Source organism: Argiope bruennichi, chromosome 1, assembly GCF_947563725.1.
Source record: "Argiope bruennichi chromosome 1, qqArgBrue1.1, whole genome shotgun sequence".
In the NCBI taxonomy this organism is placed as follows: domain Eukaryota; kingdom Metazoa; phylum Arthropoda; class Arachnida; order Araneae; family Araneidae; genus Argiope; species Argiope bruennichi.
The window spans coordinates 17,230,221-17,252,262 of NC_079151.1; the positions used below are offsets into that span (position 1 = coordinate 17,230,221).

General features: G+C 28.3%; 1 protein-coding gene across 1 annotated transcript; it reads left to right on the top strand.

Moving 5' to 3' along the window:
- The first annotated feature begins 233 nt into the window (after positions 1-233).
- Positions 234-20,316, top strand: LOC129966082 (uncharacterized). Its single transcript, XM_056080459.1, has 2 exons — positions 234-411; positions 18,432-20,316. Exons 1-2 carry the CDS (start codon positions 397-399, stop codon positions 19,599-19,601), a joined length of 1,185 nt encoding a protein of 394 aa, XP_055936434.1. The 5' UTR covers positions 234-396; the 3' UTR covers positions 19,602-20,316.
- Positions 20,317-22,042: the final 1,726 nt, after the last annotated feature.

The following is a 22,042-nucleotide window of genomic DNA, read 5'->3' on the forward strand; positions in this document are numbered from 1 at the left end:
ATCTAATAAATATATCTCCAAGAGAGGATGAAATTCTATGCATCCGATGTCAAGGTAGCTCCAGGATAGTTCATGTCAGCCCTTTATTTCCGATTTGCACTGTTTTCAAAACAATTTCTACCGCCAACGCAAGGCTGACCCACTGCGCCTGCGCCGTCTCCATGGAAACCGTCCGCGACCAGCGTATGGCAGGGCCATATAAATAAGCTGCGTGGAATTGAGGGACCGTACAATCCACCTGCACGGAGTGTGTTGTACATCGAATGTCTTGACTCTCTTAAAGTATATAATTAATTGATTACATTCTCAGTCAATGAGTGAATGAAACTAGGACTAATTGTTTCATTTAAAATTTTCTGCCATCCATAGAATTTTGAGTTGTTCTGTGAAAAAAAGATGTCTCGTCTGATGGTAAGTTTAATTTTTTAAAAATGTATTTATGAAAAAAATTAAAAAGTCGAATATTTCTTAGAGGATTTCATGTTACTGTATACGTTGGAGTTAACTTCTGAGTATCCCATCTTTATATCGGTGAAATAAATTAATTAAAAAAACATTTACTTCTAGAATTTTTTTAGGATGGATGCAAGTAATTTAATTTTTAAAAACTAGATAATTATTTGAGAAGGATAATAGATTAAAAGCAAGCAATTTTATAGTGATTTGTTTTTATTTTTTAGATTCTATATTTTAAAAGGTTTTATTAAAAAACTATTTACTTTAAAGCTTTAAAACGTCATTCTATTTAATATACATTTGTTGACATGAAATAATTAACTGAATTGCCAACGTATTCATACTTAATTAAATTTATTAAAAATATATTAGTTTTGGTTTGAATATTAGCGTTTTAATGCAATTAATTTTGAATTTTTAAAGTATAATTGGATGAATGTATCTGTTATGAATATGAAAAAATAAGTGATATAAATAGATTTATTAGAATGTAATATTTTTTTGTTCAAAATATTTATTGTTGAAGTTAAGAAGTTTCCTTTTGATATTTTTTTCCGATTATCTTATAGTTTTTCTCAAATAACGAATTATTGCATTGCATTTAATAATTTTAACTTCCCTAATATAAAATTTTTTACAATTTGTGAAAACTTATATAATTTTTTTAAAAATTAAAGCAAAAATTAAGGGACAGTTGTAAGCTCTTTTTTAATGAAAAGGAGAAAAGTGATTTCAATTCTTTACCAAAGTCAACTAATAAATCATGCTCTTTAAAAAATTCTTAGAGGATTAAGGTATTACTATTTTTACAAGAAAATAAGCTTTAATAGGAATAGCTCAAGCTAAAAAAATTAAAATAATAATTATAAATAATTCTATGCATAGCAAAAAAGTACAACAAGCAGAGTTACTACTAAAAATCAAATTATTATCCTGTTGCATAAAGTTCGATTTACCAATCTTTAAGTTCAACATTTTTTCTCTTATTATAGTTGTAAATTAAGTGGAATGACGCAGATTTCAGGCTTTAGCCATTTTCATTTTACGAACAACAACTTAATATCAAATTTAAGGGAAGAAAATTTATTTTATTTTATTTTCTATAAAAGAAAACAAATTTTTATCGAGACTTTGTAATTTCTATAACTGAAATTAATTTCGTTTTTCTTTTCAATTGAATTCGTGTAAATGAAAGTATATAAAACTATGGTAGGAAAAAAATTATTGTTTTAAAAAAGATTATAATACTTTACCGTTATTTTCAGATCTTTCATATTTAATAATTATTTCTCCATTTTATTCTTTAATATTCAATAGTTAAAAAGAAAATTTTTTTATAGTTAAATTAATAATTCAAAAATAAAATGTGTATTTTAGTGTGAAAGAAATGTGTATTTTAATGTGAAAATTAAATAAATAATAAATCAAAACACAATCATCAAGATAAAAAAAATAATTAAATCACCAACGTATGAAGAATTAAAAAAAAAGTTTTGAAATGTGAAACTAAATTGACTAGTTATTAAAAGAAAAGCCTACTAATAAACATTGCCTAGAGTGCAAATGCGTTATTTGTTGAAATTATGAGCAGAATTTCACGTTGCACATGAAGATTATATTATAAGTATGAATAAGACTCTGCATAGAAAATTTTCAATTCCATTTATTCTCTATAGTATCTTTTTATAACTCGAAATCAGAAACATGAGAAGTATAAATTTTTGTAGTTCTAAAACGATAGATTTTAATTAATTTGACTCTATGATTTTTATATAAAAGATATATTTTAGATTATAGTTTTCAGTAAAAATTAATGATTATTTTCCTGTAAATAACCAAGTTTCTTTCATATTTTTAAACCTTTTGGTTTCTGAGAAAGTAACTACTATGCAACATCAAGTATTATATTTAATAACATATTTAGCTACTTATCTGTTGCATGGTAATTTATTTTAGTTAAAAATATTTCACTTTTTTATTGTTAAAATTTCCAGTAAATAAAAGTTTATTTTATTTGCCGATACTATTAACAGACATTAACCATTTAAAAATGTTGTAATGGATGCAAAATTATAAAAAATGCAATTGTTCGAAATGTGTGTAAAAATAAAAAGCTCCTAAACAAATGTAATTAACTTCAAAGTTAACATCACTTTTGGCTGCTAAATATTAGAATTTTTAATAGACCATTATTATTTCTTTCAAAGGTAAAGAAACCTCAGAAAGAAGTATTTCAATAATGTAAATTTTAATGTAATCTTCTTCAAGAATTAACAGCAAAAATATCTAATAAATAAAAAAATTATTTTAAAATATTCAGAATATTGCATCTTTTTTATATTTTTAAATATTAAAATGTGAGTACTAAATTTTCTAATAACCAGCAAAAATCAGGAACTTATTTCGTATTAATTTTTTTTTATTGTTTGCTTTGAAATTTTTTTAACTTTAAAACCTGTATTTTCTTTTAATATTGAATATTTAATGTTTTAAAATTGTTTATATCTTGCATTTCAATTTCTGATTCAATTTTTTAAAATGTAAAGTGAAAATATGTCATTTTATTGGCATTTAAATGTATGAATAAATGTAATGTCTCACTTTTGCATTAACATATTTAAATGGATGTTGGCAAAATTACTAATCTGTTGCCTCGATATCATATTCAAAATCATTTTAATGCTTTTTCAAAGCAAAAATTCTTTAAGACGTGTTGCTTTATCTGTATTTTAATATTGATATCTGTTGCTAAGCAGTTTGACCTATCAACTTTAAAATTGAGTGGGCGGTAGCCATAATTTCATATGCGTGCTTTAAGCACTTTGAATAATAAGTGAGTGCACTATTGTATTCTGCGGGGTCAAAAAATTTGTTGTCATTATCACTTGGTAGGTGAATTTCTAGTTTTCCCCCATACAATATATTAAAAGAATTTATGCGCGTTTATTGCACCATCGAAGAATTCTATAGAAATGAATGCCAATCTGTTAAATAATTTTCATGCAAATATTTTTGGTGAGTTATTCATATTTTTTTATATATTTAGGAAGTTATTGCTTTTTACCGGCGTTTTATAGCTATCAAAAATAAATTTAGTATTATTCAAGGTTAACAGCATTATAAGTGGAAAATTAACATAAACTACAATCCTAAGTTATTCAGCTTTTCTCGAAAAAAATATTTCCATGAAAACTATAAAATTTAAATATTATAGAAGTTTTCTTTAGGCCATTTAATGTTGAAACAAACTATTTTTATAGCAAATTTTAAATCAAATAAAATTTGTATTCATTTTTATTCGTTTTTCTGATTATTAAAAAGTGTGATTAACTAAAATGGAAGTTAATAAATTTGTCTTTGTCTCTTTCAGTTTAGGGATTATTTACATAATGTACATAATTATTATTCTTGTGTGTTCTTGGTGATAATGCAGAATTTATCTTTTCAGAACATTTGATTATTATAATACATTAGATTAGTAATGATCAGTTAATAAATCCAATAATTAAATTTTACCATAAAATTATCCATAAGCATATCATCATTCTGTATTGAATTTGAGAAAAATTGCTGTCAAAACATTATAATATATATACTAATGAATTGTAAATTAAAGATTATAAAATCAGATAATAATTAGAGTGAACAGTCTACATATTAAATAATGAATGGTAATAAATTTTTAAAAACTTTTTCATTAAATTTATTTAAACCAATCATAGCGTAAGTGGTTGAAAATAATACGACATCTGAGCTACATTTCCTTACAATATTGCTTGTTCCGGAAATCAAAGCTTCTATTATTTTAATTTGTATGAATATTGAGTTATCATTTAAAAAAAAAAAAAACTCTATATACATCGAATTACAATAAACTTTTCAAGTTGGAAAAAATAAAATATCATCAGTTCCTATTTTGCCTTGTTTTACATTTTTAAGAATCGTAGGAGTTAATGGTCCTGGACTATCATCTAGACTTAAACAAGCCATTAGAATTCTTTTAGTATTCCAGAAATCTATTTAATAGAGCATATCAGAATTTTGAAAGAAATAATGAAGATTTTTCTAATAAATTCCTCTCGACTCTTGATGATAGTAAACTTTTAGCTAACGAATTTTTAATTTTGTAACTAATTTTTAACTTTTCTTAACTAAGTACTTTAATTGCCCTGTTATTAGCTTTAATTGTCCTGTTATTGCACTCGAAGTAAAGAACATCGAATGCAAGCACTTCTCATACAATCCCAAAAATCAGCAATCGACGATTATTTCGACTCAATAACAACTTCATTTAAGGAATCATTTTTGTATCAATCTATTTATCATTCGTTCCTGGCTTAATAATTACTAATATTATTCAGTTCCTAATCATTATTTTTCCATTACCTTAACATTATCTCCTTCTAATTTTCGCTTGTTAAACACTATTTTTATTTTTAAGTTTGACTTTGGGAATTCAATACTATTAACAATCTTTTTTACTTTAAATTAAAATATGATAGCTTTTTAATTGAAATGCATTGATTAAATCATCTCCAAATCTTAAAATATAATACGGTTCGATTTTCATGATAATCTTTACATTTATATAGTAGTTCACGCTACTGAGCTTAGATTGGTGGAAATGCTATTAATTTTTAAGATCCATCAACACAACGTTTTCCTTTCCCTTCTCAAACAACAAAATATTGACATTTCTAATAAAACATCCTTCAGAAAACACAAGCTGAAAATGCAAGCTATAAACTATGTTTGCAGAAGGAAAAAAACTCCCAAATAGTTTATTAGTGTCACATTTATATTTTTAGCATACGGATGTTTAACTTGCTGTAGGATCTTTCTTTTTTTTTTTTCAAAGTATAATTGGAAATTCTATCAGCAGATATCATTCCCTATTATGCTAACTTGAAAGGAATATACATCTGATAAATTTAAATTGTTATAGTGTGATGTGCTGAGTTGGTTTTGTGAAGAGAACTGTCTGAGAGACAACTGAAGAGAACGTCTAGATTTACTGTGTCTGCAGGTATGGTTAAATCCGTCAGGATCAAATTATTTAACTGGTGAAGTTTGAAAGTTTAAGACATCTCTAAACTCTAATCTACTCTCTAAACTTCCAAGTATAATTTTCCTCATTGAAAGATCTCGTGTCTTTGAAACGAGGGATTAATTTAAATTATAATCAACGAAACTAGTTATAAAATTATAAGTATATAGGTAAGCACATTTACAAGAAGAAAGAGAAAAAATACTTTCGGGAATCATCAGCGAATTTTTCATTTACTTTTAAAACCTTAATTGCTATGACATTTTCACATCCCCCCTTCTTTGGTTAAACCGATTTTTACAAAGAATAAAGGGGAATAGAAGAGACACATGGTATCTGAAACTTTTTCATCTGGTACAAAAGAAGTTGTACTATTAAAAATTTATACATTTAAAAAATCTAACTAATAACATCATTCTGCATGATTAAAAAAAATTCACAAAAAATTGAGAGCACCTATATATATAATACATTGACAAATCTACATTAGTGAAAGAAATATGAGAAAAATGCTTTTTGGAACTTTTTAAGGTTAAAGTTGATTTATTAAAAACATTAACTACCTGATTAAAATTTCTTTCATAAAAATTTTCATCCTACAGCTAGTGTAACAAGAGCATAAACTGTTGATCAATAATTAAATTTCTTCAATTATTACAATTGCGAGAGGCAATCAGGTTATTTTTATGTAAATAGTAATACAATGTACTCTAAATAAAAATTGAAAGCAGGATCCACAGAAGACGATTGCAACCCTATTCGCTTGAAATAATTTAAAAATTAAAAAATAAAAATAATAAATGTAGTATGCATTTGCCTATTAACATGTTCAACTTTTCTAAGCTAATGTCAGATTCTAAATACGAAATAATATGTCGGGTTATTCGAGACGATGTTTATAAAATTTCGGGGTTTAAAATACCCAATGTTCTTAAAAACTGGTTTATAAATCGGAAACACTTTTTTTTATATATATCAGGAGTTTTTAAAAGGCAGAGACGAGTAAATGCTATCTGCTGAGAATATTGTTTCCATTTTCATTTATTATATTTAAGAAAACGTTAATTAACTGAAATTTAAATTCTTGAATTTTTTTTTTCTTCAGCAATTTCTTTATATACATATTTTTATACATACAATATTTTTACATAGCAATTTCTTTATATATATATATTGAAAATTACAATAATTTTTATTTAATTTGTATAAAATTTAGACTAAATTTTATACAAATTTGAATAAAATTCACATATTCTGCACATATTAGATGCGTTTCCCAAAGTTTTACACCATTTATATAACATATTTTTCTTTAAATATATTAATTTACTTTAATGACAACTCTAGGAATTATCTATCTGATCTATCTCTAGAAAATATGATTTATCACTATTATAAAATCAAAAATGTTAATAAGTCCTTTTGCTTATTAGAAAATAGCAATTACGTGTGTGATATAAAATTTCAAAATATTTTTAAATTTTTATAAAAGTATTTAAATAAATATTTTACTCAAGAATTTAAACTTCATTCCTAAAAAGAAATTCTAATTACAAAAATCATTTGATAAAAAATGTAGTGAAACATGAAATTTATTTTGGATCTTTGAAATTTCATCCTAAATCTAAGGGAAATATTCATAATAAATTCAAACATTATCAATCATAATATAAAATCATATAAATCGTAAAAAATCATATAAATCGGTTAATACAATATTATCGTCATCAATTCAAAAAGGAAAAATTCTGAATGTAGAAAATAAAATGTTTCATCTGTAATGTAATTGTACAATTATTCATTAGATTTATTGATTAAACTACAAAAAATGGTTGACCCGAACGATAATCACAGCTCTATGGCAACCTGCATTTACTATTCAAAAACATTAACTTGTATTCGATATACGAAATGACCTTATCAATGTCAGCAAGGCTCTGAACAAATTTATTAAGCACAAATGATGCTAATAATGCAACAATCATTATTAAATTTTTCTGCTCGCTGGAGAATATTTACATTATGGATGAAATAGATATTTTGTTGATTTAATTTGTTCTGCAATTTTCCCGTTTAAAGATACACGGACGATATCTGAATTAATTTGTGTCAGTGCGTTAGTACTTTGATCAAATGGTTCGATGGTAATTAAAAATAAACAATGGAACGCCTTTGAATTCATTGTAATGTTACGATGGAAATGCTTTGGTGAAAAGTAAGTCATATGATAGTTTTAGTTTGGTTTTATTCAGGTAATTGTACAAATATTCTGACGCACAGCATATTCAAAAACCTAGAGAAGAAAAGAGAATTAATCAGAATGTCTAAAACTTTATTAAACTATCCAAACAATTTAATTTTGGTTTATTGGTGTAATTGTACAAACATTCTAACGCACAGCTTATTAAAACACCTAGTGAAGAAAAGAGAATTAATCAGAATGTCCAAAACTTTATTAAACTATCCAAAGAATTTGCATAAACTATTCTCTTTGAAAGTAGAGCATTAATAAGCTATGTACTTTGAAGACAGAGTGTTTTCTGAAAACAAATATTAATGTACAATAAAAAAATTCTACTTTTTTCGTTCCAAGTTGCTTCTGGAAATAGAATATTTTAAAGAAAACCGAATTCATTAAATATTGAGTTGAAAAATGTTTGAAAATTCGCCACAATTCCCATTTGATTATCTACATATTTCTCTGAAAGAATTAAAATAAAAAAACAATTACAACTACAAACCCTTTCTTGTTATTTCCTTTAATGAATCTAATTAATTTCTAAATATAGTCTGAAATGATTTCTTTCAAAATATCTGTTTGCAGTTGCCCCGCAGTTAAGCCTTTGCTAATTAATTTAATTTACAAATACTTCTTACTAACTTAGCGGTAAAAGCCTCGAGCGACTTTAAAGGATTTTTATTTGTATGATCAAAGTGTGTACTTTTCTGCAGAAAAACGACTTTCTGAACTAAATAGAAGTGAATTTTACTTAAATGAATCTCTATAAAACGAAATTAAATATACCTAGAGCATAATTTGTTAAAATGGGTTTACCATTTCTTCTATATTAAATTAGAGCTTGGAAATTAGTTGGAATTAAATGATACCACATATCAGTTAGTGAAACAAATGATGTTTGAAGGTTAGATTTCAATTCTTGTAAAACTATATTTGCAAGATTTTTTTTAAATGAAATGAATTTTATCATTTCCTCTAGAATAAAAAAATTATTTTATTCCATTTTTAATTTAAGTAAATGAACTTTAGAAATCTTTATATAGTTAAAACATTAAGCATTTTAATTTTAACTCAAATCACAAAAATAAAACAAATTTTCCATAATTTTTTTTTGTCTAAGGGGTATTTCTATTTTGGCATTTATTGTAGTTTTCATTTTTTGAGAATAAATGCAAGTATAATTTTTTTCTTTGCGTTTTTATGCATGCAAAAAAAAAAAAAAAAAAAAAAAACTATTTTTGCATTTGTAAAAGGAATTTTTTTATGAGCAAACGGACCAGAAATTATTTAAACAGTAAATAATTCAAATTATTTCATAGATAAATAAAATTAAGGATTTGATAAATTTTTAATTCATTTAATACATTTTGCTTTATAATTAATACTAAATTCGCTTACTTTCCATATTATGTTAATGCTTTATTGAAAGCCATTTGGGATTAGCATCATTATCCTAATCCACAAAAAGAATAATTCTTTGAAATAATACATACTTTATATCAGAGAAGAGCTTGCATAGAATTGGCATACAATATTTATGAAATAATTACCTTTGGCTTGAATTTAGCACTTTCACTGGATCTACCATGGGGTTCTTGGAGAGTTTTTTTTTTTTTCTGGGGTGGGTGGGGGGATCTAACGTCTGTATGCCGTTAAAAATATCCGAAAGTCGAATTTTATTTTAGGCGTGTTTTTTCCAACCAAATGAAAGAAAAAAAATTGTCACCAAAATGCACTTGATGTCACAAAATCGCATACCAAATTTGATATATTTAGCTCCTGATTTATCTCATTGACTTGTTTTTGAAAGTGCAGGCTGGCAGACGGTCAACTCTCTATTGGAGTTGGCTCAACATTTGATAAGTGTCTAAAATATAGATGTTAAATTTATGTACCGAATTTCATTTATCTAGCTTTTATTTTGTAGTTATAGTGCTAACTTGAACTTAAAAAACCGGGCAAATTAACTTTTTCGGAAGGAAATTTGCTCAAAATTTGACAGAAATCTACAAATTTTGTGTAATGGCCTTATATTAAATTTCCTCTGTCCATCTCAGTCTTTAGGTATCTTTGTTACAGGCACAGACAGATGCACATAATGTCAAAGATGTGTTTTTCAAACTTGCGGTGGCTTAAAATGTGCTTTTGAGTGAGATTTTTGCAATGAGATTTGCCGAAATCTCGAGCTCTATTTTTTTTTTTTTTTTTGTTGGACGATTACAATACTTTCTCTATACTCTAATGCAAGAAAGTCAGAATGAAAATTGAACTGATTTTTTTTTCCATCTTGTCAAATAATTATTTAGTGGTAAAGAAATTTAAATATAGATTAATAAATGCTAACTATGGCATTTGAATAATATAGTTGTGTTCATTCAAGCATCTCATTAATTTAATGAATTAATTTTGCTTATTTATTTTCACTAAGTATAATTTAGAATTTTCCGTATTTTCACTTATTCTAATTTGTCGATTTTACTTTACTGTGTACGTGTAAAAACAACTTAAATATATGTTAGCAGTTAAATTTATTAAACTTTTCACCATAATCTTCGTTAGATTATGAATAAAATAGTGATTTTATAATTCAATGTCTCATTTGAACTTTTAATGTTTTAAAGCAGTGTTAATGTATGGCAGCTGTTTTTAAATAAAATCAATAAACTTTACTAGAATGGCGTGTTGGCCTAGCAATAAGATTAGAGGGTTCCAGGGTTGGGATTTGATATAACTAAATACCTATCATATACTAGGGATATCAGATTTATATATTAAATACGACATTGAGAATCATTCATCTGATGGTCTATTGCAAGGGTATGGTGTTGACACAGATATCTGATCATAGTTCGCCATGAAAGCCGTTCCAATACCCTTGTATTGATTCAAGATAATAACTAGATTTAACTATAAACTTTTCTGAAAGAAAGTTTCTTTTATGAGCTATATTTTCTCGGACTTTTGATTATACTGCATATAAGAAAGAAATAACGAATATGCGTCAATTAAAGTAGAATGGAATGAGATAGTAAAAATAATATTTCATGAGTAAAATAGAGCATAAGAACGTAACTTTTCTTTGCATTTTATTCGATACATTTTTTAAAAAAAGAATTTCGTTTGCTAAAGATTCGAATACCACTTATTTTCTTTCAAAAATAATCGCTTACTTATATATTATTTTGAAATATAGCAACCTCAAACAGGATTTGAAAATCAATTTCACTGAAAAAATGCATTGAAATGACGATCCTTCTCATAGCGCTATGAAAGTACAGTTCAAAATTTCTTTCTTGGAATATTTTTGTTTAAAGAAATGAAAATAATATATTTCTTTAAAAGCTTTTTAAATAGCTATAAACAAATCTTTATCTTCATTTTAAATCTCTAGGAATGCAGGATCAACTATAACACAATCTCAGGAAATTTATTTCAAAAAATAATTTGTGCAAAAAAATATTTCATTTAAAAACTCAGATATCAAGAATCTACTTACCTACGTCTGGTTACCATGGCAACATTTACATGACGAATTAGAAAAGGAGCTATCTTAAGCGCGACATACTCTCAAGGGTTGAAGAGATTTATTTCTTGAATTTTTGAAGCCAAGAAAGAAGGAAAAACACAATGAAAGATCGTACATTTATATCGTTTCTAAATCAAAATAACGGAAAAACAGCTTCAGTTTATTCAAATTGAAAGAACGTTTTGAATCGATGATCCTTAAATATATCGTCTGCCAAACGTTTTCATTACCTTCACCAAAAAGATCCTATTTATCGAATGTGAGTTTTTTTACTGGGTCCCTAATAACATATTTATAAAATACACTCTAATTTTAAAATGGTAGCATTCAAATAAACATATTTTTTAACTGCAGTATTGCAAGAAAATTGGAAATTCGCAATCGATTTTTTTTGGTACTTGTGCATGCAATTAGTATATGTTAATAGTATAGTATGCCAATGATTTATCGTCAAAGATCGTATTCTAGACTCAGTCCAAATCCTAAATTCACTCTAAAGATTGATGTATCGAGATTTTCGTTCACCAAATCCACACAATTAATGCGCTAGTACTCCTTTTCTTTATTGTACTAAGGAGCACACACAACTCTCATATGTGGGAACCTGAAAATAAAAATTTGAGCAGTCATGGCATTCACAGTTTTGCCCAAGATCATAATTTTATGCTGGAAAACAGAGATTACATTTTTATAGTGAATATGTGGGAAAGTTTGGGGAAGATTCCTTTCGCTGGTTTAATGCGTGATTTACAGAACTGCAAGCGTATCAGCACACTTGTCATAGCTAGTAAATAGAAAGAAGAGAGCATAAAGAGAGTCTCTACATCTCCAAAAAAAGTATCTCAATGCACAGGAATGTTTGATGTATCAATTAACAACAAATCATTCAAATGGAGCGAAAATTGCTTTTAAATTTGAATTTTCAACCTTTCTATCTATCGCCGCTTAAATTTTCGTTTGATTCGAATGCCGATCCAGCTTAAAGCGAAATATAAATAATTTAGTTTTTATGATAATTCGGAAAAAGTTGATTGAAGAATTATTTGTTAACGAAATTACAGGCATAGAGTATATATTTGTAAGAAATTTATATTAACAAATTATGTTGATCATATATTAATTTTAATTAAAAAATGAAGTAATTATCATTATTTTATTTTTTTTTATAATTTTCTGAATACCCAACGTTTATTTGAATACGTTTGACTGACCATTGGAAAGAAACTGTGGTTCGTCCGTGTCCTTTATCTTCAGATATGAAATCCGACAAAAGCTGAAAGAATCTATATTTTCGTCCTCCATGTAAATAATTACGAGTTAACCAAATAGTTCTGGTCATTCCGGTACTTCCGTCATCTAAGTATTTAATCCTTGTGAACAAGTTCTCTTTTGATAGCTGGGTGTTTTGCCTTGTCTGTGGGCGTTTCTCTGTCCGTCGCCCTTGCAAAACACGGCTCGATGAAAACGTGTCTTCCGGTTGCGCACCCAATACAAAAGCTTACAGCTTTGCATTAGTTACTACTTTGCCGATGAGGTCAGAACACCGAAAGTTAAAATTTTATGCACGAAAGCAAAGTTGTTGGATATATACATAAATATTTAATAAGTATTATGAAGCGACTGCATTGGAAATATTAAGTGAGCAGACAGATTTAGCCGCACGTGTTCTAATTGTCTATGATATTTTTTGCTGTTGTTGTATTAAGAAAATATGTCCCCATTTCAAAGATAATATAAAAACTGAGCAAAATTACAGAAGCAAATATTTCAGGAAAAAAAGTTAGCGAATAAAAATTTTTTATAAAAACTGTTTTCAAACTCATTTTTGGTAATAAAAGTCGAATTTTTTTAATTGATTATTTGCATTTTTTTTTTTTTTTTTGCATTTTGTTGTTGTTTCTTATGGCACTTGCCACGGACAAGCCCGCTGTTCGAAGACAGCCGATTTAAGCCTAAGGGGGAGCGTCTCTTGTTTTAATCGTAGAGCCAACTTGGGCGAAGAGTACGACTTGACTCCTCACGCATCACTCATTCGCGCGCACAACCCCTTTATTACAGGAGGGCACATTCACACATCTCACAGATATAACAACGGAAGAACAACCATGCCCAAACCGGGACTCGAACCCAGGACGCCCAGATCACGGGGAAAAGGCGCTACCCCTATGCCAGGACGCCGGCTTTTCGCACTTCACATACTTACATTCTGGGTGTTCTTTTTTTTTTTTTCACTTTTTCTTTTAAATATTATGATTGTCAAGAAAATGGAACTCGAGATTTGGATGAATCTAATTGTTTTAGATTTTTCTGAGTTGGAAAAACAAATTTTTCGAAATATGTCCGCTGCCTTGACAAAGATAATTCAAAACTGCCTATTTTGTATACGGTCTTTACTTCAAATGTGCAGTTTTCTGCCGAAATTTAAGCACAATCCATTCGGACGGTTTGTCTGTCCAGTTGTTCGAATTTAACTTAACTAGATGACAATAAAACGAAGAGAGCTAGATGAGTAAAATTCGGTACACAGATTCAATATCTATAGAGTATATACTTATCAAATTCTGAACTGGATCCAACTAGGGGTTGAGTGTCTTTCTATCTGTACTTTCAAAAACGTGTAAATGCTATAACTCAAAACCGCAAATGCCTTAAATATATCAAATTTAATATGTGATTTTGTGACTACAAGTATAATTCGAAGTCAATTTTTATTTTAATCGATTGCGAAAAACACGTTTAAAATACAAATTTAATTTTCGGATTCTATTAATCATAAGCCAGGAATGAATCGTCAATACATACACCAAACATCACACGATAAATTTCATAAACATGCTAAATTCATGCAGTAAAATTGATATTTCGTAATTGTAACGCGTGCCGGCAAAACGTTCTCAGGGATCACACCTTTATTAGAGAATACATGAGAAAGTTTTAGAGTGATGATACTTGCCGGTTTATTTTTAATTTATTATTATAAACACTTATGTCTTTCGCGATCAGATAGTTCGCCAAATAGCCTAGTTGAGCTCTTTTTTGTTCTAAAGAGAATGTTTGTTGAAGTGGGATTTTTTTCTTTCTTAAAAATGGATTATGAAAACAGCAAGTACCTATTAATGATGTATGTAATCGTTATATCTTTTCAATGAAATGAAAATTTGGAGAAATCCATATTTCTCAAATTCATTGCAGATTCTCATTACGGTATGGCATCAAAATTTGTTCATATTAATCGATGAAATTGATATTCAGATAAATCAATAAGCTCTGAAAATAAGGAAATAGCTCATTTCCATCTATAATAAATATGCAAAATGCCAAAGCTCTAGCTCAAAAAAGAATTATTAGTACGAAGTATGATCGATTATATGCTCCATCTTTATAGACATGAGTCATTTTTTACTAAATCAGAGCCTATTTTAAAAGCGTATGTAACTGGATTTAGCAAAAATTTCCTTGCTCCACGCCATCTACTGACACATAAAATATACCTATGTGAAAGTAATCATACATTCTAATCACCTGGGATATGTGGGTATGGTTCTGAGAAGTGGGCAATTTAATATTAAACCATACCTTTAAAGAATAAACATCGAAATCGGAATTGTTAATAGAGAGCTTAGTTGCAAAGAACAATTTCGCTGATGAAATTTGAAATGAAATGAACCTACTAGAGAATCGACAAGGCGTTTCGTGGTGTATACTAGATTAGAGGCCGGATTTCACCACGTTCTATCGGTTTTTGCCATTCTTGACAAATATTTCGAAAATATAATTGAATGATCCTTTAATATCACTTTGAACTATCACCCATTTTCTGAATCACAGGCGGATGTTCTGTTCTTAAACAATCTTGTAAAGCTGTACGAAGATGAATACATAGATGACCTGTGAGACAAGGGTATAGTGAATGATCCGAAAGCGCATGCATTTCGGATCATTCACTAAAAAAGATGATTGAAACTTTTATTTTACACTAATTTATTTACTTTGAAGAAACGAAAAAAAAAAAAAAAACTTTTTAGGTCGACTGAGACATGATTACAATTTCGCTTTAAAGACATATTTTGTCCTTTATCTCCGACTCCATAAAGCTATTACAACTTACAACGCCACCTATTGGCAGATTTTGAAACTTCTGTATCAGATTTTTCCGGCTTTCAAAATGAGCATACCTATGGTTTTATTCTTCATTCGGTTTCCATTACCAATTAATTTAATTTTAAAATGAAAAATCCCTTTATGGGATGTTCTGGACTTACACAAAATAGAAATTTCTTGTTTAACTTCGTCGAGTACGTATTTTCGAGGGCGTATTTCCTTTTAGTTAACAAATGGTTTCCAAAATTAAGTGCAAATCTCCAATTTTTTGACAGGATTTTATTCTAAAATTCACTTGTAGAATTGGTTGCATTTCTACAATAGGTAGGTATTTGGACATAGACAGGTAATTGACCCATCGACGGATTTGTTTCAACATCCGATGCAAATCTATTATTTTAGATATGAAGTCTTATACTAAATTTTATCTGTTTTGTTATTTACAGTTTTGATTTATCTTGTTCATATCCATCTGCAAAAATGACCGAATTCCATTTGGTGGATTTTAATTAGATTTGCTTAGAAATTTGGTTATTGATTAGAGCAATTAATATTGAACGTAGAAACCTGATAATAAATTTCATTCATTTAGCTACTTAATTCACCTATAGATTGAATAATATTTTCTAAAAGTATCTATTTTCTATATCCCTACTTAATTCATCAGTAGATTGAATGGTATATTCTAAAAATATCTATTCTCTCTAATTCTAATTTCTATTGTCTATTTTCTATTCTAACTATTTTTTTACCTATAAACTTCAGAAATCGTGTTTTTTCAAGATTATTATACTTTTTCTTATGCTTCGTATATGAAGAAGTAAAAAACAAAATCGGTACCATTAAAATAATCTGTGATTGTACTTTTCTTTTGTTTCTCAATTAAGTTGTTTACTCAAATGCTGCTAGACTTCTTCCAATTTATCAAAATGGCGCACTGCGTTTCATAAATTGAAAATTTATGGAAGATGAAACACGAGATCAATTTATCCCTTCGTTTTCATTTTGCAATTACTTACTAAAAGATAGAACTTCAAGAGCCTCATTAAAAATCTGAAATGTATTATTTGATATTCTAGAAAGAAAATGAAAAGATTTCTCAATCAATAATTCATGTATAAGGAATTGGCAACTATTTTTCTCGTTTGCTCAAATCTCCATATCATATTTACAATATATGAAAGTTTAATCATTAGTTAATAATTGGAAGTGGAATCGCATATCATATTTAAAATATGATAGGCCGATTCAGCTTTCGAATTATAATTTATTAGAATATCAAAATAAAGAAGTTACGCAGTTAAAAAGCTGCAACTCAAGAAAATCTTTTGCAAGTGTAGCATTTCACGCAATTAATGGAAAACAGAGATTTTCTCATGAATTCGTAACTTCAACTACTGTTGTTCACCTTTGACATTCAAATATATTGCTTCTACCATATTATATAAAGCACAAATTAGTAAAACGTTGCGTTGTTTATTTAAAGTTTGAAAAATTTTACAAATAATCTTCAAAAGTTGTCTTAGATTACTGCATGATTCCATGGCTCTAAATAAATGATTTAAAATCACGTAAAACATAGATTTTCATGTTTTCATATCTGCTGCACTTTCAGTTGCAAAAGCGTGATTTTTTTTTTCTTTTTTGTTTAAAATATTGAATTTCAAAAATATTTTATTAAATCTGTTTAATAGAATCAAAGTGTTTTTATAAAAATTTAGAATTTTTACATTATAGTATACGAACTATAAATACGAATACGAAGGTCATCGTCAAAAAATTCACCCTCGAGATTTCGAGGAATCTTTACTTTTAGATCTTTCAAATGCGAAAAACACATTTTTGGAATTTTGTCATTCTGCCGGTCACTCTGTCTGTCTGTGACACATTATATCAAAAACTTTTTGGGCAAAACGAATAAAATTTGGTATAAAAGCATTGCTTTAAATTTGTGCATTTCTATCTCATTCTAAACGAAACTCATTCAGATGAAGTCTTTCTGCCCGGCTATTCAAATATAAATTAATGCAATAAATAGCATAATAAATTAGATTTGGTACTCAGATTCAAATTCAAAATATAAATATGTAATAATTGTTGAACCAAATAAGTTAATGATAATCCGGTTTGTATTTCCAAGAACGTGTAAATGCCATAATCAAAAAATGCAATTAATATATGGCTCTTAATATGTGATTTTGTTACTTCAATTGTATTTCTGTGTCGAATTTGAATTTTTATAATTTGGAATATAAAAGGTGTTTGAAACACATATTCGGTGGGCTTTTGTATTAAACGCATTCCAGCGATATATATTCAGACTATAAAAGATAAAAGAACTGGTGAATGTTTAACCTTTTTCTGATGGTATTAGTCTCAACAATTAAGTAATCCACGTTCTTAATTAGATCGCTTCCAAATTGGCACTTTTCATTAGTGAAAAGAAAACTTTTTTCCCTTGCAAAAAAAAAAAAAAAAAAGCACAAAAATTAAGTTTTTTTTCCCCCGCCATTAATTCAAAATTGCTATTCCAAAAATGTTTTGGAATTTTAAATCAATAAATATAAACAAAACAAAGAGAAAGTAAATTCTCATCACAAAAAGCAAAATGCAAATTATTGCACTTGAGGGTCCATTATTGGTCCCTATTACTTTTCCATCGGATCTCTAAGAATTAAATAACGCCATGACTCGTTATTAAGCTTGCATATATAAACAAACCTTCCTGTCTGAGTAGATGATCTATCACTATTATTAAAACTATCTTTAAAAATTTTGGTGAAATTTTTCTTAAATTTGTGTAATATTAGGACTCTGAACCTTTATTCCACATATGCATGAAATACTTAATTATAGTTAATTTAAATTGTTTATATAATATTGTAGGTACATGCATTTCCAGTATATAAATGTATTCTTATATTAATTATATATTTTTTTTTGTTCTACTTATATTTTATAAGGCAAAGTGGGATGAATTTTTTCAAGAAATAAAATAAATGTGCCACCCATAAATTTTAGATTATTATAATTTAATATTAAATCTACATTTTTCTTTTCAGATCATTAGTTTGATTGCCATATTGGCTTTCTCTGTTCCTGGATCCTCGATTGAGGCTTCCGCTAAGGGAGATAGAGGAGATGAAGCCACTATAGGCAGTGTCAGCACAACTGGAAAAAAAGATCTTGTGCGAGAGGCTACTGGTTGGCAAAGGCCTGCATATAGTACTCAGACCAATTATCCAGGATCCGGATATCCAGCTTCCGGCAATAGTAAAGGATGGTCTGGATCTGGCACTGGCTACGACCGGTACCAACAAGGATATCAAGGTGGATATGCGGGGAACACAAAGAGAGGAGGTTACTATATGCCTAATCAAGGATATCCAGGATACCAAGGAAGTTACGTTGGACAAGGTGGTTATGGCCAAGGTGGATACATAGGAAATCAAGGTGGTTACATTGGCAGCCAAGGAGGTTACGTTGGAGGCCAAGGAGGTTATGTTGGAGGCCAAGGAGGTTACGTTGGAAGCCAAGGAGGCTATATTGGAGGTCAAAGTGGTTACGTAGGAAATGTAGGAGGTTATCCTGGTGCCCAGCCTGGATATGGTAACAATAAAGGATGGTCCACTGGTAACTCAGGATGGAGTGGGAACACTGGAGGCAGACCATGGTCTGGTGGCTATGGTAGTGGTAATTACAAGGGAAGCAACCAGATAACAAGAGGCGGGTATGGACAGAGTGGCGTTTATGGAAGCGGATGGTACGGAGGAAACCAAGTCAACACAGGTTCGGGAGGTTATAACTGGCCATCACCATCCAGTGGCTACAGAGGGGACAAGGGTTACAGTGGATCTTACGGATCAGGCAGTGGTGGATCATATGGCAACCAACCCGGCTATGTTTATGGTAGCATCAACTATGGCGGTGGCTATACCAGTCCAGGAATGAGCAAAGGTGGTTTAGGTAACCAAATTTATGGGTCCGGTTATGGAGGTTCTTACACTGGACAAAAGGGATGGTCTAGTGGAGGAGGATATGGAAATGTCAACGCCATACCTGGATCTCAAGGAGGAGCTTGGGGTAACACCTATGACAGATATGGTACAGGCTCTCAAGGCAATTACAAAGGTGCATCAAGCCCAAGGGCTAATAATATATCTTCTAAAGGCTGGTCTGAGCCGAGATCAGAAAGGGTTAATTATTTCCCTAACAGCAAAGGTTACTGGTAAAGACTGCTTTATTGAAAAATTTCTGAATTTTCCCTCAATGTGAATCCTGAAAACCTGAAGTCCATTTGTTTTACAAACTCTAAGAGCTTGGTAGCAAGTGGTTCAGTTTCGTCTTTCGTTTACAAGATCATTTTATACAAAATACATGTTTTATGTGTGTTTATTTTATTTTTTTTAATAAGTACTCAATTCTAAAGAAAAAGGTAAACCTTAATTTAAAAATCTGTGTCAATTTAAAATGCAGTTATTTATATATTATGTTAAAAGACCATGCATTGTATAAACTTAAGCACGAATTATCAAGTATTTGTAATTCAAGCTCTTCTAAAGTCAATAACTTTAATTCACTTTTTGTAATTCATTTTTAAATACTCAAACTAATTAAATGTTAGTTATTAAACAATACATTAACATATTTAGATTTTTTTTGCTAAGAAACGCACATACTTATGAAATTTTAACGTTGAATGCTGAAATAAAATACTTTTTAATATAATTATTTAAAATGAGCCAAGGAAACGCATTAATGTTTCCTAAGGAAATCCCACGTACATCCAGAATTAATTCTATTTAAATAGTCCTTTAAGAAGAATTATATACATATCTCTGCATGTCTTTCGACAATCAGGTATTTCAAGTGTTACAAGTATTAAATGATGGTTTTAAGATGTTATACGGATGATGGAAAACACTCCAAAGTTTTTATGTTTCAAAATAAAATATTATCAAACATATCTAATGTCTCAGTTTATTGCTCTGTCCTCTGTTGTGAAAAGTAATCCAAAAATATTTTGTTATATGCATGTCGATTAGATAGATTAGTCTTACTCATTTCGTACTGGAAACGTAAAATTCCGTTTTTAACATGAGAAGACCTAATGTATGTAAAATGCATCAAGCGACATCCGTGAGGGAAAAAAATCGTTTCAAATGTTTTACAAAGCAGATCGTTGGATTGAAAATTACTAATAATAATTACTTGGTTGATTCTAAAATAATAGTATTCAATAACAAAACCACTTTTTTTTTCAACATTTTAAGAAAAAAATTAATTTATTTGGTTAGGTACTTCCCACGAAAATTTTAGAACATATTATTGTACAAAACCTTTATCGCTGCAAATTTCAATAAAAAAGAGAAAAATATGGATTTAAAATATAGTATATATATATATATACAAATTGAAACTGCAATTGCAGTCATAAAATTACATTCCAGATTCCATTCATTTAAAACACTACGATTTTGAATTATTGCATTTGAATGCATTCGAAAGTAATTAATATCTTATAATAATTAAAAATTCTAAAATATTTATTTCTGTATCTTTTTTTTTAAAAAAAATGGTTTTTGCATGTTTATATTAGTGAAGCATATTAACATAGTGTTTATTGAGGGAAAACATTGCAATTTAATATTTAATTAAAATACTGAAAACGCCTTCTAAGTTAGCGCTTATTCCATAAAAAGTGACTATGTGCCCAATTCAACAACTCTAGATTCAGCGATCAGCCCTGTAAAGAGTTTAAAACGTTTTTCCGACGTATATATTGCAATTTTCAGATAATATCCAGCCTATAAACGTTATCATTTTGATATTTATAGTATATTTTATAACGATACTTTTCATTAATTATTGTATTTATGTGACAATGTTAAATTTTTCTACTTCACAATGCTTTGCTACTACACAATTAAAAAGAAAATTTTAAAAAATAAAGTGATAGTATATGACTCATCCTAAAACATTATCATGCTGTAATATTTCAGATTAAAAGTTCGAATATCCTTTCATTTCTTTTTCTAAAGAATAACCCCAGAAACAGTCTTACAGGGATGCAATATTTCTTTTTTTCTACTATTACTTTTTGACACATTGAAGAGTAGCTTGAAATGTCATAAGGCTATTTATTCAAAGCTTGACTTCCAACTCCGCTGTTCTCAGAAATTATCGTTAAAATGAAAATAATGAGATTATACTATGTTGTTGTGGTAAAACAAGAATTATCCATTTTCATGCATTAAATATGACACTTTCGGAGTAATTATTTGCAAAATGAAAATTTTTTACAAACTAAAATGTCTTGACTTGTGCTAATTTAATTTAACTCTTTTAACGAAAAAAATTTGGTGAGAATATTTTCTCCAAATAATTCTTTAAAACATTATAATCTAATTTCATTCATTTACATTAATAATTTATTTTATTCTTTATCTATGCATATATTTGATACGATGAGGATAAAAAAATAATTTTTATTATCTATCATTAAAATTCTTCCTCTAAATTCTTCTCATTCTAATAAAAATAGATTATTGAATTAACTCACCTATTAAAAAGTGTAACCATTTTTAGAGTTAATCCTATTAAAAGTATAAATATTAACTATCTGAAGCTAGTTTAATTTCTTAAGATGCATAAAAAAATATAATTCATTTAT